General features: G+C 38.5%; 3 protein-coding genes across 3 annotated transcripts; all 3 read right to left on the reverse strand.

Moving 5' to 3' along the window:
- Positions 1 to 39: 39 nt before the first annotated feature.
- cfap52 (cilia and flagella associated protein 52) lies at positions 40 to 12,477 on the reverse strand. The gene is made up of 14 exons (XM_085356092.1): positions 12,417 to 12,477; positions 11,832 to 12,031; positions 11,575 to 11,711; positions 10,611 to 10,739; positions 10,266 to 10,365; positions 9,965 to 10,081; positions 9,599 to 9,699; positions 9,286 to 9,456; positions 8,698 to 8,846; positions 8,358 to 8,503; positions 5,913 to 6,064; positions 4,907 to 5,009; positions 460 to 574; positions 40 to 221 (listed from the first exon to the last, which is right to left on the reverse strand). The coding sequence occupies exons 1-14, from the start codon at positions 12,475 to 12,477 to the stop codon at positions 40 to 42; spliced, it is 1,863 nt and encodes a 620-aa protein (XP_085212218.1).
- Positions 12,478 to 13,467: 990 nt separating this feature from the next.
- Positions 13,468 to 18,138, reverse strand: LOC146630782 (uncharacterized). The gene is made up of 3 exons (XM_085356093.1): positions 18,004 to 18,138; positions 16,317 to 16,374; positions 13,468 to 15,029 (listed from the first exon to the last, which is right to left on the reverse strand). The coding sequence occupies exons 2-3, from the start codon at positions 16,363 to 16,365 to the stop codon at positions 13,903 to 13,905; spliced, it is 1,176 nt and encodes a 391-aa protein (XP_085212219.1). The 5' UTR covers positions 16,366 to 16,374; positions 18,004 to 18,138; the 3' UTR covers positions 13,468 to 13,902.
- Positions 18,139 to 20,105: 1,967 nt separating this feature from the next.
- On the reverse strand, positions 20,106 to 26,840 carry LOC146630783 (uncharacterized). The gene is made up of 3 exons (XM_085356094.1): positions 26,795 to 26,840; positions 23,286 to 23,343; positions 20,106 to 21,553 (listed from the first exon to the last, which is right to left on the reverse strand). Exons 2-3 carry the CDS (start codon positions 23,332 to 23,334, stop codon positions 20,427 to 20,429), a joined length of 1,176 nt encoding a protein of 391 aa, XP_085212220.1. The 5' UTR covers positions 23,335 to 23,343; positions 26,795 to 26,840; the 3' UTR covers positions 20,106 to 20,426.
- Positions 26,841 to 27,967: the final 1,127 nt, after the last annotated feature.

Genomic DNA, 27,967 nt, shown 5'->3' on the forward strand with positions numbered 1-27,967 from the left:
GCTAAAAGTTTGTGTTTCTTCCCGTGTCCAAATCTCCAGTTAAGAGGAAGGAACATGAGGGAACTTCCAGCAAAGAATGGCTCCATCTGCACTTGTACTGACTAAGTTGCGGCTGTTGGAGCAGATTTTCATGCTGGTAATACTGCCACCATGACCTACCCCTACGTGGGTTACTCCACCTAACATGTAGTCCCACACTTTCACCAGCTTATCATCTCCACCTGGTATGAAAAGGTGAACAACATAAGAAACCAGAAGCTCTAGGGAAATATCACTAATTATTGTGCAATACTGTTCCTTATATAAAACACATGAAAACTATATTTGCATAAAATATTCAATTAGGTTTTGATCTAAACGGGAGCATAACGGGCAAGGCAGCAGGGACAAATATAAAATTGCTATCTATATATGAGTAGCATGGAAGAAGAAGAAGTGCAAATGAGTAATGTGCCATACCTGTCACAAAGTATTTGCCATCCTGTGAGATATGCATGCCATTGATGGCACCAGACTGCGAAGCCTCAAGTTGTCTGAGGGCAGATTTACCCTCAAACACGTCCCAGTAGGCAACCTGAGGGACAAAATGTACACAATGCACAGAAAGTCTAAGTGGAGATGAAGGTTACACATTTATACTCTGAAGTTTTTTTGTTTGTTACTAAGGATTGATAGGCTTGCTATGCAGACTGCTACTAATGAGATCAAGTGAAAACATCTCTGTGCTTTTGTGCTATTTTTATTCAACATTATATACAGTATACACTTTACCACTTCCTATTTTGGTAGTAGTACGCAATAGGTGACCTCAGACTCTCACCTTCACTGCTTTCTCGTTTTAACTCTATATGAAAATGAGCTGGTTTGATTCTATCATATATCTAAATGAGTTTTGAACATCTCTAGGGCTTAACAGCCGTCAGAGTATCAAGTCTCACAAAAGGCGATTGTTAGTTGAAGTTATTTATAGCCCAGGTGGCAGAAGCATCACAAAACCACAGAGCGAGAACAATCCTTTCTTGTTATTTATATGACCGACCTGATTACTTCTTGGGTGGAGTAAATGAAAGCCCAGATGGACTTGATCATTAAAATTAGGCTTCAGTCATGAATGAGTTCCTAGTAGAAGATTTAACAGTTCACCCTATGTGATTTTAAAAGTCAAGAAGCTGTTTAGAAAGCAGTAAAGCACTCAAAACACTGATGCTAAACACACTGCATTTCAAAGTCAATAAGGAGTTGAGAGAAGGAGATGGAGTTACCACAATTAGCTATTTGTAAAGGTCATGTTAAACAAGGCTGTTCACACAGAGCCCGATGCTTATGAGAACAGAATTTCATTTTTTGCCCATTATGCCTAATAGGAAGGCAAATAATACAGGATATGTAATCTTTCACACATATTGAATATTGTGCTTACATGGAATGAAAACTAATATGGAGAAATAAATAGAAACCAAATCTTCCTAATGTAACCAAATCAGAATGTAAGGATTAAATCTGAACAAAACAATACTCACTTCTCAGCTAAGGCCTGCATTAATCGATAACATATTTAGTGAGATGTCTTTTCAAACAAATCAGCGCCTTAAATTAATCATTGCGCTATGATTAATAAAAAGAAGTTAATGGTGAAATTAAATAGTTTACTATTCGCATAGCCACGATAAAAGTTACTGTAACAATGTTCCCCTCTCTTCTTCTCTCTTAGATCATTGTCCATCCCTTCCTCACCGCCACAGTCACGACCCCTTCCACCTTTCTCATCTCATTTCAGCAGCTTATTAGAGGCTTCCACCTGTGTGAGTTGTCTTGGCCCATCTGCGATCCCTCAGCCTCGGTCTGGGAAACTGGCTCACAGCCATGACATGGGCAGCCAGGAAATTAATTACGTGCAGTAAGTGAGAGCAGGTCTGAAAAACATACTCTTAGGACTGCTCCACTTATAAGGACAAATCTCAGGCTATAAGCAGTGTATAGTTGCCTGGGCTACACAGAAGGTTAGAAGCTTTAGCTTATAGAAAATATGCACAGTTACCTAAGGTTATTATGAGCTAGTAATTAATTACTATCAAGGCTAATTAATGCCTCCTTTTTAGCAGAAATAATGTAGTCCAACTGGTTTCAGCTATAATCCCGTATCCTTACCTTGAAAAGACGAAGTAAGCATCATATACTTACTACACCAAAAAACAAACACATCATTATCATTGCCAGCAACATCCTGATCACAAAGCATCTCATTAATACAACTGCTCCCTGACCCTACACAGTCATCCCCCCACCCCTCCTGGCCACTCTCTTTCTCTTCACATTTTTTCTCACATGCTGGTTTGCATCCTGTGAATTTACTCATAGAGTCATGCTGGGAGGTGAAGAAGGCTTGGAGTACAGAGAGAGAGGAGAGAGAGAGAGAGCATTGCTGTTTGTTGAACCAGACAGAGTGCCTGTGTCCTGGGATGAGCAGATGGTGGATCTGGCTGGCACTTGGGTGGCATAGGCACATCCGCAGGAAGGCACGAACACCACAGCGCTCCCCTCTATCTCTCCTCTTTCTCGCTCTCTTTGAATGCCTCCTTCCCACTTTCTCTCCGCTCGCTCAGCACACCCACCGCGCTGTGTTAATCAGCACAACTTGTCCTCACCTCTCAGCATGCGGGGACGGCAGCAATATGGGTCCAGTGTGTAGCCGGGTTCAAGGGGTGTGGATAAATTGCACAATCAAGGAAAAAAGTGTTTCATTCTGCAGCAGTAAAGGTCCAAGCTTATGTAAATAAGAAGTGCTTGGTTAATCAAGATTATAAAAAAAAAATAAAAAATTGTGGAGTCAAAGGGTGTGTTTTTGCACCAGTGATTAGCAGCCGGCACAATGGCTTAATTACTGTATACTGAGCTAAGAAACAAATTAGAAGCGTTCAAGCTAATCTGCAGAAATGCACACGAGTATGATTGTACAAGCTTTCATTGTGCTACTCTTTGCTGATCTTAGTAAAGCTGCAGATTTTTCTGTCATTCTCATTAAGTGGAGATTTCAATAACCATAACAACATAATGAGGACTCTACACTGTGACTGTTTAGTGACAGTCTATTTGCATCCTGGTTTTTTTTTTAAATCATTATAATGATTACCTTTTTCTCCTTTAAGCTAGACAGCTGAGTATTAAGTCTGAGGGAAAATATATGGAGTACATGGACTACAGTAAACAACAAAAAGTAGTTATTATAGACTCACTGTGAATTGCAACAGTTTACAGCTATGTTATCAACAGATTATGAAAAAACAATTGTGTTACAGTGTGATATTCACAGTGTGATCTCTGGGCACTGGATATTTGGAATTGGCTCGGAATTATTTTATTCATTTTCAGAAAAGAAGCCAAACTGTAGAGCAATACTTATTTGTACCAGTGCATGGTGTAGTGAGTCAGAGCAGCCATAAGTTTTCTCTGAGCCCAACTGGGGAAGACACAATGCCAACAGACAGACAATGACTTTTATCATCACCAGCACCAATTGGAACCCACACTCTGAAATGCTAAAACAGGAGCAAACAAGACTAAACTCCAGAGGAGCTTCCACCAGCTCTTGAAGCAAAGAAAATGAACTGGCACCATCTCTTCTAAACTGTAAAGATCAAAGCTGTCCATGCTAACACATCACATGTTCTACCTGTCAAACATCACTCACTTTTTCTCCCAGAAAACTTCGTCGTCAACACGATCATGCCAAAGCTTGAAACCTGGAGCCCCCATAGCCAGATACCAAGACTAAGTGAAGTGAGATCTACTGATGATGCTAATGTAGCACCATGGACGATACCTACCGTGACAGTTACAGAGACTAACCGGCTGATCTACACCAAGAACGGTGTGGATCATACATACATCATACATGGTACGCCATATCCAAGTGGCCGGCATAATATACAGAAACATCTGTGGTGAGTATGGACCGGAAGTCTCAAGGGCATAGTGGGAGACACCCCGTACGATGGTCGAGAATGACCGAGCTAAGATCCCATGGGACTTCCAGATACAGTAGGACAAAATGTTGGTGGTTAACCAACCCCATATAGTAGTGGTGGACAAGCAGAGGAAGTCAGTCGTAGTGATAGACGTAGCAATACCGAATGACAGCAACATCAGCAAGAAGGATCACAAGAAACTGGAGAAGTACAAAGGGCGCAGAGAAGAGCTGAAGAAGATGTGGAGGGTGAAGGTAACAGTGGCCCCGTGGTAATCGAAGCGCTAGATGCAGCCAAAGCAAGTGTCTCCAGCAGCTCCCAGGAACAACATCCGAGATCTCTGTCCAGAAGAGCGCAGTCCTAGGAACAGCTAAGAGACTGCACAGGACCCACAAGCTCGAGGGGAATTTTTTAAATCAAAGGTTTACTTATTTAAATAAATAATCATTAAATGACATATGCTTGGTATAAACTGAATGTATAACAATGAAGTAAATTTCATTTCATGAGACTTCTTTAAATTGTCATTTTCAATTGAACAGATTCCATTAAATGTATTTTTGTATTGTACTTCTCTATACTGTAAATTCTACATGCAATCAAATTAATTATGGTCAGCATTTTTGGCATGAACATTTTTGTATCCATCTTTTTGTGTGAAAACAAACTCATAAACCACACTTTCTTGGTTCTTACTACAGGGGCAGCTACACTAAAACATTTTTGTCAGAATTAAGCAAATTCTGACTAAAGAAGTTTTAGCAAAATGATCATTAACAAATTCTGACTATACATACCTCTGAGGCCACCATAAAAAACTGGCTTAAAGATAAATCAAGTGAAAAATTTGTGTTTAAATTACTGCCTGCTAGAATGCCAATAAAAATACAGAAATGCACTTAGCAACAAGAAAAAAAAAGATTCTTAATCCCAAAACACACCTTTCTGTCAGTGCCACTGGTGATGATCTGAAATTCCTCTGGATGGTAGCACACAGTCCGGAACAGTGTGTTGGCAATCATCATTTGACGAACTACGAATCGCCTATAAAAGATTATACAAGAGACAAAAGACAAGAAATGACGGGAAGGAAGATGAGTTTGACAGGTGTTGCAATAGACTGGGCAAAAAATAACTCATATGAGGTGCATGTGTCTTCACACCATGACCAGACTGTCGTGTCTGTTCAAATTTTAAACAAAAAAAGCATAAATCTCAAAACAATCTGTATATACAAATGTTCTGAAGTGCACATATTTTCTCTTGTGCAGACAGGGTGTCAGTCTAAATTAATTGAGACTTTTCTACTAATCCATTTAAATAACCTGTTAGTAGTCATACTACAAAGAGAATCCATGATAATTGTATGGGTACTGCCTAGAAGCCTTTAATCCACAGACTCGTTCATGAAGAGGACAGACAATGAAAAAAATGACCATAGTCAGTTTTCAACAGCTTATTGTACTCCCAGAAGAAGCTCACAGATTAAAGGATTTTAAGCTCGCTTATAAAGAACTGGATTTCTTTTTTATCTCATTGTATGAGCCACACATCCACTTCACCATTTCTCTCTTATGACAAGTCAGACATGAAGACAGTGCTCTTCTTTCCTCTCACTTTGTCTCTGTTGGCTATACGTATTATTACCAGATATGTACATTACTTTTCACAGAACAATGTGATTAGCTCATTCAGTAATGTGCCTAACTACTTTATTTTCACTTCACTTGCTCTCATCATTTTTCTTTGATGAAACTGAAAAATAATTATTACAATTTTGACTTAGTGAAGTGGCTCTGCAGTAATTTTTTGGCATTTTGTTGTACTACTAAACACAACATTTCATAGATAAATAATATTTCATACACTAATATTACAATATTAAACACTTTAAAGATGTTACATGGACACAATGTGTGGGTTATGGTTTGCAGATAGGCTACTCACACTATGTCCCAGATGATGCAGGTACCGTCAGAGCTTGCAGAGACACACTCTGTGTCGTCACTCTTGATTTTGAGACAAGTGACAGCAGCTTTGTGCTTTTTCATGGCCTCCAGCAACCGATAGCTACGTGGCTTCAGCTCCCAAACACACACCTATGATAGTTAAACCCAAAATCATTCATTAGGGAAACTATATTTAACTTTATTTATAAACATACAAATATGCTATGGATGCAACAATTTTCAATTTTCATTAAAGACATCTTCAACAGTATGTCTTCTGTTCTTTTGAAATCATGTCAGTCTTCAATGATATTGCATGCTGTAGAGATAAACCCCAAATTTAAATGCTGAATGTGTATTTGAAGGGTGCACAGTCTAGTATGGTGTGTCTGTATAACGAATATAAAGCATGCATAAAATCCTCCAATATTTGCACTAAGCACTGGAATAACTCACAGCTGCTTGTCTTGGAGAAAAATTAGCAATTCTAATTATATGACTAGACATGAGATGCAAACATTCTTATCTTTAAATCAGTTTTGTCATGTTCAGTAGGCATTCCCAAATCAATAACAAAAAAATGTTTTGGGAAAGTCTGAAAATAGTTATGGCAGGATATGGACTACAACTAAAGCTCAATTATCAGTCAGGATAGCCATTTCATGTCCATTTCATAATTCTTGTTGATGATATACTGTGAGAAATTGTGCCAAAGTCTCAAGCTGCCCAAGATTTTTTTTTTTTATTTTGCTAGGAAAACGGAAAATCTGTGATGTGATTTATTGAAACATGCAAACATAAATGGACAAAACAGAGTTTGTACAATTCTGACAAGCTTGAAAGTCTGTATTTGGGACCTTATTCTTCAACACCGCCTGAACTCTTGTAGGCAAGCTTTCTTGTAAGTTCTTTGTAATCTTCAGGAATAGTTCTCCAGGCTTCTTGAATGACATTTCAAGCTCTTCTTTGGATGTCGGCTGCCTTTTGCTCCATTCCGTTCATGTGAACTCACATTGTTGTTGAGGTCCTGGCTCTGAGGATGCCTATCCATGACTGACAATGTTTCATAATGTGTTTGACTATCCAGGTAGTATCACTGTAGTATCTTTGGAATCATTGCCATGTTGATAAATGAAGCCCTTGCTGACACTTTTCAGTCAGTAATGCATGGTCTATCAAAATCTGATCATACTTTTTTGCATTTATAATTACCTCAGTTTTACAAGTACATATTACTGTTGATATTAATGAGGATTTGAAACAAAAAAATTATGTAATTTTGATTTTAAACTCGATAAGACCTGTGTAATTTGGCATACCTCATTGTTTGTTTGTTTTTTAGCTTTTGCCATCCTTGAGAATGGATTCTTGACCATTACCCTTCCATTGTGGGCGATCGTGGCTCAAGAGTTGGGCGTTCGCCTTGTAATCGGAAGGTTGCCGGTTCGAGCCCCTTGGACAGTCTCGATCGTTGTGTACTTGGGCAAGACACTTCACCCGTTGCCTACTGGTGGTGCCAGTGTCCGGCAGCCTCGCCTCTGTCAGTGCGCCCCAGGGTGGCTGTGGCTATCACCAGTGTGTGAATGGGTGGATGACTGGATGTGTAAAGCACTTTGGGGTCCTTAGGGACTAGTAAAGCGCTATACAAATACAGGCCATTTACCTTTTTTTTTTTTTTTACCATTGAGACTAGTTCTGATGAGGCTTATGGAAAAAGCAGATGAATCAGCTAAGGGTGTAAATGTAAAATGTATCTCTCGGATCCTGTCTCAGTTCTTTGATAGATTTTTCCTATTTCTTAAGGACATGACTACATCTACTATAGATAGTTTTCATGCCTACAACTTCTGTCTACTTGTTCAGTTTCCTCAAATTTTTAAGGACACAATGAACAGATATGTTTATAGCTAATAGCTCTTTTAGAATCACCTTGTTGGTGCAAAAATACAGTTTTATGCCTGACAAACTGTGTTATCTTTGGAATTTGTGTTGATTCAACCAAAGAAAAAGGATCATTTTGAGTGTTTTTGTGACAAGTTGCTAGTAATAAAGTGCTAAAGGTAGAATATAAAACTGGATTTTTGCTAAGTTCTGTGTTGTATGTAAACACAACACTGGTTTATTCTGTGATTTAAGTGCCGTTTTATGCTTTATGAGTCAATGTAAAAACTAAAAACATTCTTCTGAAAATAGACTGAACAGTTCTCAACAGACTAGACTGAAAATTAAGAAAAAAGAAGAAATTTTTTTTTAAAGATCTTCAGAAAGTCTCTGGAAATATTGCTGAACTATTTTAAAACTTATAAGAACATCTGGCTCCTTAGAAGCATAAAGCCAAGAAATGAGAAGCGGCTCAAGACTTTAATATTAAAATATAAATTAAATAATAATATATATCTAATAGTGAACAAATTATAGGTTCATTGATATTATTTCCACTGACCTGTCCTTCTCCCCCTCCACTGACAATCCTTTTGCAATCCCTTGTGCCAGCAATGGCCGTTGCACCCATTGTGTGTGCATTGTGAATGGTGAGCATGAGTTTTCCACTTTCTGGTCCAAACAGACGAATCTTACCATCATTCCATGCTAGAAGACAATGACAGCTAGAGATTAATCTGATTCTGCACAAGAAACAGAACTTTTCAGTAAGTGAAAAGAAACTTTACTTTTATATTTCAGATTTCTGCGCTACTGTAATTGAGATGGCTCGTTATCACCTATTCAAAACATATTTCAAAACAGAAAATTAATTGTTATAGAAATCGCTCTCTGAGTCCTACCACTGATGATGCTTTGTCCATTAAACATGAAGTCCACTGAATTGCAGGTCACATTGGGTATAGTGATGCGCAAAAGCTCTTTAGGCTTGCCTGTGTACCACACTCTGATATCTTCATCTGAGCAGGTTGCAAATAGTTCAGATGTTCCACTAGTGGAAAAATGTGAGGAAAAATAGAGAATTATAGTTGTGTGGTATGGGTTGTTAATATAATTATGTAAATAATTAATTAAAAGTAATATTTTACTCAGGTCTTAGACACATACATAAAACCAATAACATTTCCTCAGAATATGTAGACATGTGGCATGTATATGTCACCCTCTAGTGAGTACAACAGGTAAATAAAGTAATGAATCAGAAACAATTTCAGCACAGTTTAAGCATTGTGGTTTTGCTTTGCTGCATTTGAGACATAACATAATGTTTATTTTCTTGCATTTCTGGGTACAAGAGAAAATGTGTGTTTCTGAGGGGCATGGTGAAGGAGAAAAAGGAACAGACTGACTGTTTTCTGATCAATTCTCTTTATCAGGGCATTTATGTTTTATTGCAGAACACTATTTAAATTCTCTTTTCTGACACTTACAACAAGATGGCTACGTCCTTGACAGCATCATTATGGCTGGTGGATATGAGTTCCACTTTGAAATTCTCATAACTGAAGCGATACATCTGAGCAGCCTCTGTGCCAACAAAAAACTCATTTCCATCTCCTAATGTAGCAATGGAGGTTACTGCCTTTTCCAGATCGACTTTCCTGATGTGAGGTAAAGGAAAAAAGTACAAAAATGCAAAAACAAACTAAAGCACTTGAATGCTGAAAATATAGAAAATTCAAAGGTAACAATTATGCACACTAGGGATATTTTATAGTGAAATAATTCAGTCATAGAACTCACTTAAGAGTTTTGAAGTTAGTCCCAGAAGACAAAGTGACAGTGCCAGATCCACAGCCTACAAGTAGGTCCCCAGACTTCAGTATCTTTATGACATTGACACCCTGCAAAGAAAAGGATGAAACTATGATTTTCATTACATTTTTCTAAAACAATTATGCATATTTGAATATATCACTTTTTAAAATTCCTAGATCGTTGACAGCTTCTCAAAACTTAAGAAATTTTTAACTATGTGACATGAACCATGGCTTTTCCTTCCACAGGGATTCCTATTAAGCACAGGGCATGAGTACGGAGTGGCTGAATGACTGAATTCAAAGCACCCAATAAGGAATGCAATGAATGACCTCTACAGTGATGACTTACCATGCTGTATTTTGATTTAGCTGGACCGCAGTGATTCAGAAGCTTTGTCTTCAGGTTAACTTTCATTATGTCTCCACTCATGGTGCCGCAGAAAATGAACTGATCATCCTCTGAAATCTGTACAGCAATATTGATAGTGCAACCACATTATTTCACTATATCTGGTGTGCTATAAGTTTGGAAGATTTAAAAAGTTGAGTTTCACTATTAGTATTCTTATGCACCTTCTGCAGCCATACTATTAGTGTTTTATTGATTTGTTAAGTTTCTGCCTGCAGATGGTTTGCATATGGCTTCATACCTCTAAGCATTTCACAGTCCTCTTGAGCTTGCCTGTCTGACACTCTGTGGGCCTGATCTTTCTGTTGGGGAGGTCCAGTTCCCAAACTCGCAATGTTCCACTGCCCAAAGAAGACCAGTGATATTAAATCACTTTTATGCAATAACAAGGAGCGTGAAAACCCACATTGTGAAGCTAGGTATGCAGAAAAAAAGCAATAGGTAGATGCCTTGTCATTTTATAAGCAGGTTCAATAAAATCTAATTCACAGATAACCTAACAATTACAAATTAAAAATCTAATGTGACATTCAGCTTGGCTTAAAAAAACACAGAAAAGAAAAAATAGTAGACACCATTCACTCACCTCCCTGCTGACACAAAGATGTTGTCATTTGTGTTTGAGTATTGCAAAATCAGGGAGTGACCAGCACTCTGCGCTGAAGCTGGGCTCCCACATATAGCTTGCTTAGTCTCAATATTCCACACAACTATACTGTAAACAAACACAAAAGATAATTAGTACAGTACATTTGATAGGCCATCTAGAAATTGATGTACCCCTTTTTGTGCAGATAAAGATAATTAAAGGCCATACCATGTGTATTCATGGACATTGCATGTCAACACACATTTCAGTAAATGTACTAGTGTAGACATTTGGCTAACTCTCACCTCAAGACACATGAAATCTATTAAACCAGGAACAACAAACCAGTATATATAATAAAACAGACTTCACAGCTTGACCTCATACTGGACTGTCTTTAAATCATGATTCTTATATCATATTTAATAAAAAATAATATGTGCCACTGTGTCTGCTAAGTCTTAACGGATCTACAATGTATGAGCTTCAGTCACTGAAAGCTAACTATCCAAATGGAGTCTACTTCACAAGTTCAATACGTCCCCTCTGGCAACAAATGCAGGGTGTTTGTCATTTGTTGCTTCCTGCTTCATAAAACACAAATAAGGGGAAGAGCTGAACCATGTGCAATCTTATAACAAGCATCTTTAAATCTAAAGACTGGCCCAGCTTAGGTTATTCTGGTTTATTAGGGAGTCATAATAGCAAAGGACTTTTGCTTTCCTTTCCAGTACCTTACTAGCCTGGATGTATTCTGACTGTACAACTTCCTGTGTTCTACAAGAACCTTGTGCCTGGCTTGTTAAACAGTAAAACAAATGTGGCATGATCATTGCTCAATGAAATATAGTGTGCTATGTTGGCAATTAGACAATTACTGTGCAAGGCAATGTGTATTTCCATTTTGCAATCTTATTATCTGAACTTGCACCCAGCTGCATCATTCAGCCATAATGTTTACCTGCCATCATCTTGACCCCCAAGGGACACCAGGTACTTGTCATTAGGAGAAAAGGCCAGTGCCTCTACCTTTGCCTTGTGGAGCACCAGCTCTGTATAGATTGTTCGGGTCGCATAGTCCCAGATTATTATTGTAGCCTAGGACAACATATTAAGTAGAATATTGTAATTTATTCATCAAAATTATTTAACCCAATATCTGATGGCAGATTTGCCAGGTAGTTACAAAAACATTCAAACATTCCTGACTAAGATTACCTTAAAGCCCATAAAGTTGACCTGTCCAGAGGCAATATACAGTCCACTTTTTGACACTGAAATACAGGTTACATTGTTTGTATGGCCATGTAAGAACTCCTGTTTGCCATCTTTAATTCTCTTGAGAATGATTGTGCATCCAAGAGGGTAGATCATGTGCTCGTTGTCTGGATGGACTCTTAGGCCAGAAGAAACATGTCCTGGTGAAATAAAGCAAAGTACATTGAACAGACAATCTGTTTGTGATTATGAAGGTGGATGGTTGTTTTAATAATAATGGATAATAATAACGGGAATGTGCACTCTATCTTCATAGCTACACATGTAAGTTCAAAATGTAATCTTAACAACAAAGGTACAGTCTAAATCACACAAGGGGACGAGAACTCAGCCCGCTAGACAGCTCTGGAACAAGGAGAACATCAATTTTGGACTTAAAGTTTTACAGCTTTTCCTACTGTTAAAGACCGCGCAATGTTTTTAATATTAAAAAACTACCACTGTGTACAGTACTTAGCGTGTTACTCCAGACTTTTCAGCTGTCGTATCATTAAGCTAATTTAAGTTTGCAGGGGGGAAACTTACCGTTAAAGCCAATAACAGCCTCCAGTTCAAGCCGAGGTATACTTTCTGTTTCAACATCCATTATCAAACTAACTGTATTTTATTCACCCGAAAAATAAACTGTATTTTAACCTGTAAATTCAAATTTTGTTTAAATAGCGCTAATTATTTTTTCTCAGGCAGGTGAAGTAGTTCACACCAAACAAACGGTCGCCCAGCAACATCAATAAAGCGCCACCGGCTGAATGACGTTTCTCTGCTGCATTCACGTGGTATCGGAAATTTTACAATTGAAACAGCCGTACACAAAAACAATTAAACATAATTGGCAAATTACACTGGAAAATCGGTATTGCATTTGTAGGGTTCACTGTATTTGCACTATGGATAAAGATGACAAATTAATCTGTGACCTATACTGGCATTATACAAAAAACTTAAAATTCTCTCATTTCACAAGTAAACATGTCACAGAAGAATCTGGGACATAACAGAACAAATAAAAATACATTTCAGCACATTTACTGATTATCAGTACAAAAACATTGAATGCCCATTGTCTGAAATTACTACAGAGTTCATCACAGTACATCACAATGTATCTTTATTGAATGCAAGCTATCGTGCATGAATAAGATAAAAATCATTGGATTACACAACTACATTATATATATGTTGTACATCTAATATAAAATTATACTGATATAAAAACTTAAAAAGTACAATGTTCTTTGTTCATTTAATTTTTTTTTCACAACTTGTACAAGTTTAAATATGCTACTGCACTCAAGAGTGGAGTACCTCTGGCCACTGTGACATCACTGCAGGTCCTGCCCAGAGGAAAATAGTGCAGTTCATTTTTCTTTTTTACTCTAATTTAGAAGAGCATAACCATGTTGTAAAGAATTAACTACTGAAAAAAATACTGTAATTGGCTGTAAATGCAAAATCTGCAAATTTGACACTTATGATGGCAAATTAGGTAACAAACATTTTTAAAAGAAAGTACACTTTGTTTTATAAACTGCAGAAAGAAGCAATACTTAGCTACATCCTGGTTTGCACTGCACCATACAAAATTTTGTACTGATATAACTGTAGGTCCAGAGAAACTTTCCAGCCATTTGGTAGGGCAACTGTATTTCCTTGTCCTTTGGTAAAGAACTATGAAATATTCTTAAACGCTAACCACACCACATGTCATAACAGTGAACTGTGAACAGAGCAGACCTACACTGAGCTGTGAGATCAAAAAGTAGATATTCTAGGCACATCCAAAATTTTAACTGCTGCTGTACTCCAATTAATACAGACTTCAGCAAACACATCTTCTAGCACTGACCTGGTGCCCTGTCCTAACTGAGATTTTTAAAAAGAATTTTAGTGGACAGTCAGCAATGAAAGCAGAAAGGTGAATCATCACAAGAACTTTTAATAACTTGTCAATAGAACAAACTCTCTCAAAACTAAATGAAGAGGAAATGTGCTTTTAATAAACACTCAACTTTTACGTTACACTGTCGGGATTCTCTGAAGGTCCTTCAAAACTTAGCATTTCTTTGGATGTGTCCCCAGCCATCTGTCTGTGTGCGTGTGACCTCCGGTGTCTGCTGAGAGAATGGCTCCATGAAAACCTGCGGCCGCAAGTGAGGCACAGATAGGGTCTCTCTCCAGTATGTGTCCGCCGATGCTTTGTCAGTGACTTGTATCGCGTGAACGTTGCTCCACATTCATTACAAATATATTTTTCTGACTTAATATGAACATTTTGTTCATGCTCTTTCATGTTGCCCAGCTGTGAAAAGCCTTTACCACACACAGGGCAAAGATGTGGCTTCTCCCCTGTGTGGGTCAATCCATGAATATTCAAATCCTGGCGAGAATAAAACTGCTTGCCACAGATAATGCATTTGTATGGTCTTTCCCCTGTGTGGCTCCTCATGTGCCTTTTCAGTCCCTCAGAGCGAGAGAAGCAGCTCTCACATAAGGTACATTTGAAAGGCTTCTCTCCTGTGTGGGAGCGGAAGTGCCTACGGAGCTCCGAGGCCTTGAAGAAACACATCCCGCAATCCGCACAACTGTGAGGTTTTTCTGGCTGCTCCTCGTGTGTCTTTTCGTGTGCTTTGCAGTGACCTGACTCGGAGAATCCCTTACCGCAGACCGAACAGGTGAAAGGCTTCTCTCCAGTGTGCATACGCTTGTGACGAATGAGTTTGTTAAGTTTGCTGAACGTCTTCATGCAGTATGAACACTGATGAGGTACCCTGGGTTGTTTTGTGTGTGTGCGTTTGTGCCTCTCTAATTTTGAGGGTCTATTGAACACTTTTCCACAGTCGGGACAGGGGTGCTTGTTAGTCCTACTGTGGCAATTCCGGTGTCGGATCAGCTTCTCTTGTTGTGTAAAGCTCTTATTACAATGCTCACAGTTATGAAGAGTTTTGGGCTTCCTTGTGTGTACAGGTTTATGCCTCTCCAGCTTTGACGGTCTGTCAAATATCTTGCCACAGACAGTGCAAGGGTAACACTTGTCTGATGTGTTGCTCTGTGGCTGTTTGGAGTTCTCTGGCTCGGTGATCACTGAAGCATCACTGGAATCTGATTCTGAGATGATTTTCACCACCACTATTTCTGGACCTGAAGAGGAATCACATTAAAAACACAATTTGAGTGTGTTACTGACTGAAGTGACTTAGCAAATCTCAGTTAGCAAAACACAATGATGAACTTTTATCGTGTTACACACATCAGGGCTCTAGAGTGTGAAATTAGGTCGCAAATGCAACCTAATTTCTCAATGGAGCAACTAAAAACAATCCTAGGTCGTACCAGTGTGACCAGCTGTTCGAGTAAAAAGTAAAAGTAAAAAGTATGGTCAATAACAGACACACAGAATGCCCATATTGTGGTCAAACCAATCAGAGATAATCATGGGCGAACCTCTCAGATGCCCATGCCCATGGTAAGATGTTCAGATATTGAGATGTTAAATTTGAAGCCTTTGAGGCATTTTTAATTTTGACTTTGTTTTATTTTATATAGCTTGAGATATTTTAAGTTTCAATTTCAGCTCAGTGAAGCACTTTAAGTACAAGCAGTACCGTATCTTTTGGACTATAAGGTCCAAAAAATACGTTTCATTTTCTCAAAAGTGCACCTTATGTATGAATTCTGGTTGTGCTTATTGACTGCGAATCTGTCAAAATGTTTTAGTACGACTTTGGTAAGCTATGAAGCTGCACCGCTTGATGGATTGTTGGAGCTACCGTACTGATGAGCCTCGCAGAGTAATACGTACACACATAATATTACCGTATTGTGTGTATATAAGGACCCCAAAATGGCACCTGTTAAGAGACATGCTTATGAAGCGGATTTCAAACTCTATCAGTCATGCAGTAGAACATAGGAATAGAGCAGCTGCGACAGAATTCAGCATTAATGAATCAATGGTGTGGAAGCGGAGGAAACAAGAAGAATGACTGGAGTAAAGTTTGACTTATATGACTGTTTTGTTTTGCTTAATGCGCCTTATGATCTGGTGCGCCTTATGGTCCTTATGGTAACTTATCTTTCTTGTAGAAATGTGCTCCAAATAAAGAACTTTGTGTTGGCAAGATTGTTAGTTAATCATTTACAAATCAGTATTGTCTGTATGGACAGCAATTTAACAAAAAAAAAAAGTGAACATGTAAAGCTGCTGTGTTAAGCGATGCGGTTGTAAAGTTTGAGTGCACCTAAACTTTGTGCTGGTGCATCTAAGAAAAGAAGTTAGGTGCACCAGTACAACTGTGGCAAAAAGTTAGTCTAGAGCCCTGCATATTTAATCCATGCTCAACGGGACTTCAAAAAAAGTGAACTTACTTATTGCACAAATTTTGATCAAAGGGGGAAAAAAACATGCAAAATACCCTCAATACATACTTTCCTCTGCAGATTCTGTTTTAGGGACAGGTGTGGTGTCTGGGCCCATTGCTGCAGCCTGTTGATGTACAACCCATAAAGAGTTAAGGAACAAATACACAATATCACATATTGTAGATTTACTGTTACAGCTTCCACGATGCAAACTCGTACTGTAGCTAATGTCTGAGACCAAAAGGACTCATTAGACACATCCAGGGAAATTCAAACAAAACTGGTGTGGAAAGGGAACAATAAGCATTGATACAGCTAATACAAAATCTTAATGGAGAGCTATTTCAGATGAGCAGCTGTCAAGTTATCCCTGTGAAATCCAAGTAATTTGGTGTTTGAGTTTGTAAAAAACAACAACAACATAAGCATCAGCAATTAGACTTTTGTGTAAGCCTGTGGCAAAAGACAATTTATTGTATTTAATTGGACCTTCCTGACTAACTGGCTGTGACTTGTTTATGTGGCTAACTACTGATTAGTTAGTTGGAAGTTAGTTGAAAAATCTACTTATCAGTGCTCCCTGGTGGGCAAACTATGCAAAACAGATACTATCGCTAAATTACCTCAAATCTACATTCACGAGACACTTTATCAGGTACACCTTGCTAGTACCATTTTTAACTCCAATTGTATTAAGAACTGCAGCAATTCCTCCTAGCACAAATGCTGGTGCTGATATTATCAGACCAGGTCACATTTTTGGAACTTTTTATACATCACAGGAGTGGCATCTCCTGTGATGTATAGGAGATGCTACTTCTGCTGCTGTAGTCCATCTGCGACCACATTTAAAGCGTCGTGCATTCACACTGGTTATATCAAGTTCCTGTTGACATGTCTGTAGCGTAATGATTTCTCTTTCTTTTAAGCCCACAAACACGAATGTTTGATTATTAGCAACAGGTTAACAGCTTCTTCTCCCGGTGTTGTTGAGTGAAGTGACGTTTTAATTAATCTGTTTAAAAACCACACATTGTATTTCATATTTGAGAGATCATGAACAGTTTAGCACATTTTTGTCTCGGTGCCTAAACACCTCAATAAGATTCTCTTTCCAAGTATTTTTCAAGGCTCTACATACTATATGTTTCATATGTCTTAAATTTAATACAAAGAATACTAAGCCACTTATCTGTTTAAGCATACAGCAGTGGTAATTAGATCCAAACTACAAAATATATTTGTCTGACCACCTCTGTAAAATACAAGATAAACAGCATGTATGAAGTGGGTTAAGCAGTCCGGTGTGCTGCACACACCCAAGGTCTGTCTCAGGAGGCAGGAAGGAAAACAACACTAAACAACCCTTAACGCTCAAAGTATGTATCAATATCCTCAAACTAACCTTAAAGATGCACGTGAAACTGAAAGTGGTCAGTGCTGGTTCTGAAAGCTAACATGTTGTTTATTTACCTCTACAAAAAAAATATCTGTGCTTTTGCACAGATTTGCTGGAATGTTTGTGTGTCGACTATTATTAACCCGTCCACTTGCAGCGTCGGTTAACGATTGCCAATAAGGGGTTATAATTAAACTCAAGGGTAGCGTTAACACAGTCACACCGGCATGCAAATACAAACACAACAGCTGCACTTTTACAGCGTTTGTTAGCTACTGTCGCTAACGCTAACGCTGCTATTTTAGCTAACCACACCGTACAAGCCTCGGAGACGCAAACACGATTCAGGCCCACCTCTCTAATAATCCGTAAAAGAGAAAGCTTGCCACAGCCTCTATCTACAGAGTTTTAAGTGAAAACGTCTTCGTCCGAAAGGACAGCTAGTCGCAGCGGACTGCTAAACCAGCCGCAGCAATTTGGGGTTGATGCTCGTTCCCTTGCATGGTGCCTTCAAGTACCCACGTACTTTCAAAAACGGGTTCTTGTCTTTGCGGTTCAGTCAGATGTCCAACAGGGGCGAGCTCAGATCGTGGACAGTGTTGACGTTGAGAGGCGTCACTTGCTTTTCTTTTTAAAATTGATTTCATTTCATTTGTTTATACAAAAAAAAAAACCCCACACAGGTTGTTGAAGCCAAATAAACACAGATACCAAAGGCTCTCCAAAATAGAAATAAAGGCAACCAGACATGTTGAGGATTTTTTTTCTTTTTACTCACATTATATCTATCAGTAGTAGTTTTTCCCCCGTTATCACTAAACAAAGAAAACTATATTCTCCTTTCAGATGTCACTCCCATTACTATAAATGGTTCCATAAAGCTACAGAGATTACTTAGTTTCAGCAAATTATTCAATGTTAAGAAATAATCTTTGCAGCTCTCTCTCTCTCTCTCTCTCTCTCTATATATATATATATATATATATATATATATATATATATATAGAGAGAGAGAGAGAGAGAGAGAGAGATAGATAGATATATGAGCTAAAGACATTCATTTATAATTGAAATGCTGATAATTTTAGAATTTCCAAACCAGAGTTAAGTTTAATAAAAAATAAAATAATAATAATAATAAAAAGTTGTACTTGCTTTCAGTCCCATCACAGTTACAGCCACATAATTTTAATAATAAAACATGTATCTGAATAAGTTACTTTACTGAGGAGATTAGCAAATGATGACCCTGATGAAGGCCACAAGCCGAAACGCGTTGGTCATCTTCCCCTAAGTGTTGCTGGAGTTCCTGCATTGTGAATTCTTTCATCCTCTCCATGCACCTTGGAAGTAGGCGAAGTTGTACCAGAAATTTCTGTTATAATTAGCAAACGACAAAGGAAGTCAAAAGATGTTTTGTATAACAGTGTATCAAATCTACATAAACTACAATATCAAAATACACAATTAAAACCATACAGATGCATTTTGAAAGCATGTTTACAAATATGATCCTTTAGTGAATGTAGTGTCTTAGTTTTTAAAGAGTGTTATAACACTAGTTCTCCTCAATTCATCACATAAAAGTAAGTATATGCACCATAAAGAGCATCATTGTGTTCCTTCAGAGCTGTCCTGAGATTACAAGCTTTGTTTACCTGGATTGTAACGTTCACACTGCAGGTCCCAATGCTCAAGTCCCCCCCCCCCAGTTGTTTCTAAGTTAAAGCTTTAAATTTTGTAGTAACCTGTAAATTTGTATATCTTACTGTAAACCTACTGTCATTTAATGGTTGGGCACTGCACAGCTACAGGCATCTGACCTCATGTCATACTGTGTATGGGGTTGCGTGTGTGACAAATAAAATTTGAATTTCAGTTAAATGACAGAAACGTTCCTGTTCTTGTAAAATATGTAAGATATATTTTAGAGATTTTACTGTACAAATTTTTGTACAGTACTGAGCGTGCCACTCCAGACGTTTCAGCTGTCGTATCAGAAACTTAATTTAAGTTTTTTGTGGGGGGGGGGGGGAGAAACTTACCGTTAAAGCCAATAACAGCCTCCCGTTCGAACCCAGGTATACTTTCTATTTAAAATATATTTCAGCATATTTACTGATTATCAGTATAAAAACATTGAACGTTTATTGTCTGAAATTACTACAAAGATAATCGCAGTATGTGACAATATGTATCTTTATTGAAAGTAAGCTATCATGCACAAGATAAAAATCATTGGTTTACACAACTACATCATATATATGTTCTAGATCTAATCTAACAATGTTCTATGTTCATTTAAATTTTTTAAATCTGCATATTTGGCACTTATTATGATGGCAAATTAGGTAACAATTACTTTGTAAAGAAAGTACACTTTGTTTTATAAACTACAGAAAGAACCAATACTTAGCTACATCCTGGTTTGCACTGCACCATACAAAATTTTGTACTGATATAACTGTTGGTCCAGAGAAACTTTCCAGCCATTTGGTAGGGCAACTGTATTTCCTTGTCCTTTGGTAAAGAACTATGAAATATTCTTAAACGCTAACCACACCACATGTCATAACAGTGAACTGTGAACAGAGCAGACCTGGTGCCCTGTCCTAACTGAGATTTTTAAAAAGAATTTTAGTGGACAGTCAGCAATGAAAGCAGAAAGGTGAATCATCACAAGAACTTTTAATAACTTGTCAATAGAACAGAAATGAGCTTCTTCCTCTCTCAAAACTAAATGAAGAGGAAATGTGCTTTTAATAAACACTCAACTTTTACGTTACACTGTCGGGATTCTCTGAAGGTCCTTCAAAACGTAGTATTTCTTTGGATGTGTCCCCAGCCATCTGTCTGTGTGCGTGTGACCTCCGGTGTCTGCTGAGAGAATGGCTCCATTTAAACCTGCAGCCGCAGATGAGGCACAGATAGGGTCTCTCTCCAGTATGTGTCCGCCGATGCTTTGTCAGTGACGCATTTCGTGAGAACGTTGCTCCACAATCATTACAAATATATTTTTCTGACTTAATATGAACATTTTGTTCATGCTCTTTCATGTTGCCCAGCTGTGAAAAGCCTTTACCACACACAGGGCAAAGATGTGGCTTCTCCCCTGTGTGGGTCAATCCATGAATATTCAAATCCTGGCGAGAATAAAACTGCTTGCCACAGATAATGCATTTGTATGGTCTTTCCCCTGTGTGGCTCCTCATGTGCCTTTTCAGTCCCTCAGAGCGAGAGAAGCAGCTCTCACATAAGGTACATTTGAAAGGCTTCTCTCCTGTGTGGGAGAGGAAGTGTCTACGAAGCGCCGAGGCCTTGAAGAAACACATCCCGCAATCCGCACAACTGTGAGGTTTTTCTGGCTGCTCCTCGTGTGTCTTTTCGTGTGCTTTGCAGTGACCTGACTCGGAGAATCCCTTACCGCAGACCGAACAGGTGAAAGGCTTCTCTCCAGTGTGCATACGCTTGTGACGAATGAGTTTGTTAAGTTTTCTGAACGTCTTCATGCAGTATGAACACTGATGAGGTACCCTGGGTTGTTTTGTGTGTGTGCGTTTATGCCTCTCTAACCTTGAGGGTCTATTGAACACTTTTCCACAGTCGGGACAGGGGTGCTTGTTAGTCCTACTGTGGCAATTCCGGTGTCGGATCAGCGTCTCTTTTTTTGTAAAGCTTATATTACAATGCTCACAGTTATGAAGAGTCTTGGGCTTGCTAGTGTGTACAGGTTTATGCCACTCCAGCTTTGACGGTCTGTCAAATATCTTGCCACAGACAGTGCAAGGGTAACACTTGTCTGATGTGTTGCTCTGTGGCTGTTTGGAGTTCTCTGGCTCGGTGATCACTGAAGCATCACTGGAATCTGAGTCTGAGATTATCTTCACCACCACTATTTCTGGATCTGAAGAGGAATCACATTAAAAACACAATTTGAGTGTGTTACTGACTGAAGTGACTTAGCAAATCTCAGTAAGCAAAACACAATGATTGACTTTTACCATGTTACACATTAGAGCAGGGCGATATGGCCAAAAATATTTATCACGATATATATTTGAAAATTTGCGATAACAATATAACTGACGATATAATTGATGCGAGAGAAAATACAACTCCACAATATTACTAGCGCAAAAAGACAACCTTCCATTTATTTTCACTTAAACAAGAAGCTGGTTTTTATGTACATTAAAGCTTTATAAAAATGTAACAGTGCAAATGCAAATTCCTTGCTGAAAGTTTAACCAAAAGGCATTTCCAGTAGAAATGGGCTGACATATCCTGAGCATAACCATGTATAATATCCACTGAAGTTAAAAAGAGGTGCTTTGCAACATTAAACTGCAGTGTGCAGTACGCATTTTTTGGACCATAAGGTGCACGGGATTATAAGGCACATTAAGCGAAACAAAGCAGTCAGATAAATCAAACTTTATTAAACTCATTCTTCTTGCTTCCTCCACTTCTGTACCATTGATTCATTAATGTTGAATTCTCTGGCAGCTGCTCTATTCCCATGTTGTTGCAGTATATTAATGACTAACCTCGTATTGTGGATGGATTATCTCAGTTGTTCTCCTGACTTTAGTTTGGTCCGTTTACAGCATCCTGCCATGCGATTGCATTTGTCTCTAACTATCAGGAACCTTCACGTTAATTTTTATAAGTGGAAAAGTGTTAGTGTTCGTCCTCCAGCTTCACTGTTTATGTTATGCTAACATAGCTGTGTCGCTAGCGATCACGTAGCACATCATTATATACCAGCTAGCCCAACTTCAGTAACCCTACAAACGTCACTGCTGTTTAGTTTCCTGTCTTCATTTATGTTGGAAGTGATAGCAGAGCTGTACGTTTGATCTTTTTCAGAAATCTCTCAGTCAGAACATGCTATATCATGCTTAGGTAACTAGCGAAACTAGCGAGCTAACATCCGCTAGCTTCCTGCTAACTTCTAACTCCGTTAAATGTAATAAATTTTGTTTTCATGGATGCCTGGAAGTTAAACTTCATAGTTACACCTGGTAAAGCAGCAATGCTGATCGTTTTATTAAAGATGAAATAATTTAGACAGTTTTTAACTCTCATTGATGCTGCAGTGTTCGTTTGACCAGAAGAATACGGAGTTTAGGACCCAGATTACTCCCAGATTTAAGAGCATCTTAGTCCGACAAATACGACAATAACGACAGCCGCTTGCATGTTCTGCAAAAAAATGTGCTTTGTCGTGTATCTGACGGACAAACACCAAACCAGTTCCACATCACTGAAGTTGCACCATTTTTACAAACCAATTCTGGTTCATCTGTTTCACTCAACAATCGGCCATGTGCGTATGAAAACAAAGGCACTGCGCATGCGCGTTTTACTCATATTCTATTGTGATATTTCATTTTCCTATCGTTGCCTAACATTATACCGGTATTACCGTGAACGGTATAATATGGCCCAGCCCTATTACACATATGTAATTCATGTTCAGTGGAGCTTAGTTCTGTTCTGTTCCACATGCACTGTATGCCACCGAATTCAGTTGGATAAGGAACCAGGCTTTTTAGAACTAAAAAAGTGAACTTATTTATTACACAAATTTTGATCAAAAGGGGAGAAACATGCAAAATACCCTCAATACATACTTTCCTCCGCAGATTCTGTTTTAGGGACAGGTGTGGTATCTGGGCCCATTGCTGCAGCCTGTTGATGTACAACCCATAAACAGTTAAGGAACAAATACACAATATATCTACATATTGGACATTTACTATTACAGTTTCCACGATGCAAACTCGTACTGTAGCTAATGTCTGAGACCAAAAGGACTCATTAGACACATCCAGGGAAATTCAAACAAAACTGATGTGGAAAGGGAACAATAAGCATTGATACAGCTAATATAAAAGTCTTAATGGAGAGCTATTTCAGATGAACAACTGTCAAGTTAGCCCTGTTAAATCCAGAATTGAATTCAAAATCCTGCTCCTCACATACAAGGTCTTAAATAATCAGGCCCCATCTGATCTTAATGACCTTGTAGTACCATATCACCCCATTAGAGCACTTCGCTCTAGCACTGCAGGCTTACATGTTGTTCCTAGAGTATTTAAAAGTAGAATGAGAGGAAGAGCCTTCAATTTTCAGGCCCCTCATCTGTGGAACCAGCTTCCAGTTTGATTTGGGAGTAGGGCTGCCACGATTTGTCGACTAGTCACGATTACGTCGACTATCAAAATCGTCGACGACTGATTTAATAGTCGACGCGTCGTTTGAAGCTTTGTAAGATCGCAAAAGACGCAGGAATAATAGCAGGATTTAAGAGTGTAATAACGGACTGAAACAGAAGATGGCAGCACTGCATGTACAAGGATTCCAGCTGCCGTTAAACCCCGAAGAAGAAGAAGTAGCTGTGTCCCAGAATTCATAGCGCGGCCCAGCTTAGTTTCCAACAATGGCGGTAGCTAGTTAGTTTTAATATTACTCTTATTATTCTTTCTGGGTCACAAAATAAACGTTTAACATATTTTCAGGCGAGAATGTAGCTGTGTAAACCTCAAATATCGGCTCAGTTTTCGGAGACGTCTGTTACCCACTAGCTCGATAGCTAGCCGGGGGCTAGGTCACTAGCGCCGTGAGAACACCGGACTCCCGGCAAATTGTTTTCAAACCCACCGCCGTCTTTCGCGACTCAGGTTAAATATATATGAGTCACTTAGATAAATTAAAAATGTTGTTGTTTGGCCTTTTTTTTTTTTTTTTTTTAGTATTTTATTTGTTCCTGAGTAAATCGGTTTGGCTGAGATTAAAGTTATAGTTTTTACACAGCTGAATAAACGTCAAGCAGACAGCTGATTATCAGAAGTGTGAGATGCTGGAGAATATACCCCGGTGTCCTGTTATATTTTAGATAGCAAGGAGTTTATTAAACTTTACCGAAACAATCTGCAAATTTCATTAAAATTGAATAAACTATCATCTTGTCTTTATTTTTAGTTAGCACCTTAAAAGCTTAAAGCTGTAAGCTAATGATAGTTATATAAGCTGTAGTTTTACGTCCAGTGGATGATGATCTGATTAGTCGACTAATCGCAAAAATAATCGGTGACTAGTCGACTATCAAAATAATCGTTTGTGGCAGCCCTATTTGGGAGACAGACACTATTTCTACTTTTAAGATTAGGCTTAAAACTTTCCTTTTTGCTAAAGTATATAGTTAGGGCTGGATCAGGTGACCCTGAATCCTCCCTTAGTTATGCTGCAATAGGTGTAGACTGCTGGGGGATTCCCATGGTGCATTGAGTATTTCCTTATCAGTCACATTTCTCACTCAACATGTGTTAATAGACCTATCTGCTGAATCACACTTGTTATTAATCTCTGGCTCTTTTCCACAGAATGTCTTTCATCCTGTCTTCCTTCACCCCAACCGGTCGCAGCACATGGCCGCCCCTCCCTGAGCCTGGTTCTGCAAGAGGTTTCTTCCTGTTAAAATGGAGTTTTTCCTTCCCACTGTCAGGAATGCTTGCTCACAAAGGGTCATTTGATTATTGTAGGGTGTCCCTTACAATACAAAGCGCCTTGAGGAGACTGTTGTTGTGATTTGGCGCTATATAAATAAAATTTAATTGAACTGAAGTTATCCCACTTGAAATCCAAGTGATTTGGTGTTTGAGTTTGTAAAAACATAGGCATCAGAAACACTTTATTGTATTTAATTGGACCTTCCTGACTAACTGGCTGTGACTTGTTTATGTGGTTAACTAATGATTAGTTGGTTGGAAGTTTGGGGGGAAATTTTACAATTCTACAAAAAACAAAAAAATAGATCTTATCAGTGGTGGGCAAACTATGCAAAACAGATACTATCGCTAAATTACGTCAAATCTACATTCACCACACACTTTATCAGGTACACCTTGCCTTGCTAGTACCATTTTTTTTAAAACTCCAATTGTATTACGAACTGCCCCCTCCTAGCACAAACAGAAAGCACTAGCTGGAAACACCCCTTAACTACATTACAGCATCAAAAATGCCAACAGACTTAATAAACTGATCCGTAAGGCCAGCAATGTTGTGGGGATGGAGCTGGACTCCCTCAAGGTGGTGTCGGAGAGGCGGATGCTGTCCAAGATAAAGACAATGTTGGATAACACCTCCCACCCACTCCATGACATGTTGGTCAGTCACAGGAGCTCGTTCAGTGAGAGACTGAGATTACCGAAAAGCACCACTGAACGACACAGGAAATCATTCCTGCCTGTGGCCATCTCCCTGTACAACGCATCCACTTAACACACTGTTTGCTGCTACAACTACACATGTTTCTTTTCCAAATATTTATTTATAAGTGACTTATGTATGTATGTATGTATGTATGTATGTATGTATGTATGTATATATTGTACTATTCTTAGTTAGCGTATTGTCTGTCTTGTCTTAATGTTGGTTTAAAATGGAGCACTGTAACAAAAAATAATTTCCCCCAGGGATCAATAAAGTATTCTGATTCTGATTCTGATACTCAGGTAGAGTGTGGCACTACTAGTCACTATTAGTTGGTCCGTGCTTGCATTTTGTTCACGCCAAAATTTTGAGCATGCCATCTAAAACATGAGCAGCATAAAAGATAAGCAGCATGTATGCAGTGGGTTAAACAGTCCAGTGTGCTGCACACACCCAGTGTCTGTATCAAGACGGTGGAAGGAAAACAACACTAAACAACCCTTAACGCTCAAAGTATGTATCAATATCCTCAAACTAAACTTAAAGATGCACGTGAAACTGAAAGTGGTCAGTGCTGGTTCTGAAAGCTAACATGTTGTTTATTTACCTATACAAAAAAAAATATCTGTGCTTTTGCACAGATTTGCTAGAATGTTTGTGTGGCCGCTCGAGCATTAACCCGTCCACTTGCAGCGAAACCGACACCGGCGTGGTTAACGATTGTCGATAAGGGGTTATAATTAAACTCGAGGGTAGTGTTAACGCATTGTCACAACGGTATACAAATACAAACACAACAGCCGCACTTTTACAACGTTTGCTAGCTACTGTCGCTAACGTTGTAGCTAACCACGCAGCACAGCCTCGGAGGCGTAAACAAGATTCAGGCCCACTTCTCTAATAATCCGTAAAAGAGAAAGCTTACCACGTCCTCTATCCACAGAGTTTTAACCGAAAACTTCTTCGCGTGAAAGGACAGCTCGTAGCCGCGGACTGCTTCTTCTTCTTTATATGCATTACGCCACCAACTGGTATGGCGTGTGGACCGAAATTCTGCTTCCTGTGCTTCTCATTTCTCATATTTTCCTTTTTGTTTTGTTAAACCATCGCTCTTTCATCTCCTCCTCCCATTGCTTTTGTCACATTTCTTTCATTTTTGTGCCTTATTCTGTTCTCAATGTCGGTCCTACTAACACTGATATCCATATCCATCAACGGTCTCTTTGTAGCTTCCTTTGCTTTTCCTTCTGTCATTTCATTTCCCTTAACTCCATGATGCACTGGTAGCCATAAGAAGATGACCATAAGCCCCATCATAGTAAGCAACGGACTGCTAAACACGGCGCAGCAATTTGGGGTTGATGCTCTTTCTCTTGCATGGTGCCTTCAACTGCTCACGTACTTTCAAGAACCGGTGCTTTTTCTTTGCGGTTAACAGATTTGCGGTTCAGTCAGATGTCCAGCAGGGGCTCGCTCAGATCGTGGTAAATGTTGACGTTGAGAGCCATCGTTTCCTTTTCTTTCTTTCTTTCTTTCTTTCTTTCTTTCTTTCTTTTCTTTTCTTTTTTAAAAATTATTATTGTTTTGATTTCATTACATTTATTTATACAACAAAAACAGGTTGTTGAAGCTAAATGAACACAAATACCAAAGGTTCTCCAAAATGGATATAAGGGCAACCAGACATCTTGAGTTTTTTTTTACATTATATCTATCTTTAGTAGAGTTTTTTTTCTTTTTTTTCTGTTATCACTAAACAAAGAAAACGTAATCCACTCCTTTCGCATGTCACTCCAAATGGTTCCATAAAGCTACAGAGACTAGCTTCAGCAAGTTTCTTAATGTTAAGAAATAATCTTTGCAGGTAGAAACGATATAATATACAGATCATTTTGCGAATATAAGTAAAGGAGCTTTAAAGCAGAATTTCTTTTTCTTTTTAAAGTATAAATGTTGTAAGAGGAGCAAAAGAGGATTCGTTTTTTTAACAGGAATGCTGACAATGTTAAGTAAAAGACTTAAGTAAAAAATAAATAAATAAATAACTAAAAAACGTTATTTGCTTTCAATCCCATTACAAATGCAGCCATGTTAATAA

Source organism: Diplotaxodon limnothrissa, linkage group LG6 (assembly GCF_057381915.1).
Source record: "Diplotaxodon limnothrissa isolate DT_005_m linkage group LG6, D_limnothrissa_male_GT1.1, whole genome shotgun sequence".
In the NCBI taxonomy this organism is placed as follows: Eukaryota; Metazoa; Chordata; class Actinopteri; order Cichliformes; family Cichlidae; genus Diplotaxodon; species Diplotaxodon limnothrissa.

Bases quoted from the DNA above. Each gene is read 5' to 3' on its own strand.
- cfap52 (XM_085356092.1), bottom strand. From the start codon at position 12,477: ATGGATGTTGAAACAGAAAGTATACCTCGGCTTGAACTGGAGGCTGTT. The intron at 10,082-10,265 runs GTATGAAGCCAT...ATTGCTGTACAG, and splicing joins GGACTGTGAAATGCTTAGAG to ATTTCAGAGGATGATCAGTT. The intron at 6,065-8,357 runs GTCAGTGGAAAT...TAACTATCATAG, and splicing joins GTGGAGGGGGAGAAGGACAG to GTGTGTGTTTGGGAGCTGAA.
- LOC146630782 (XM_085356093.1), bottom strand. From the start codon at position 16,365: ATGGGCCCAGACACCACACCTGTCCCTAAAACAGAATCTGCAGAGGAA. The intron at 15,030-16,316 runs GTATGTATTGAG...ATTCCTCTTCAG, and splicing joins AACAGAATCTGCAGAGGAAA to GTCCAGAAATAGTGGTGGTG.
- LOC146630783 (XM_085356094.1), bottom strand. From the start codon at position 23,334: ATGGGCCCAGATACCACACCTGTCCCTAAAACAGAATCTGCGGAGGAA. The intron at 21,554-23,285 runs GTATGTATTGAG...ATTCCTCTTCAG, and splicing joins AACAGAATCTGCGGAGGAAA to ATCCAGAAATAGTGGTGGTG.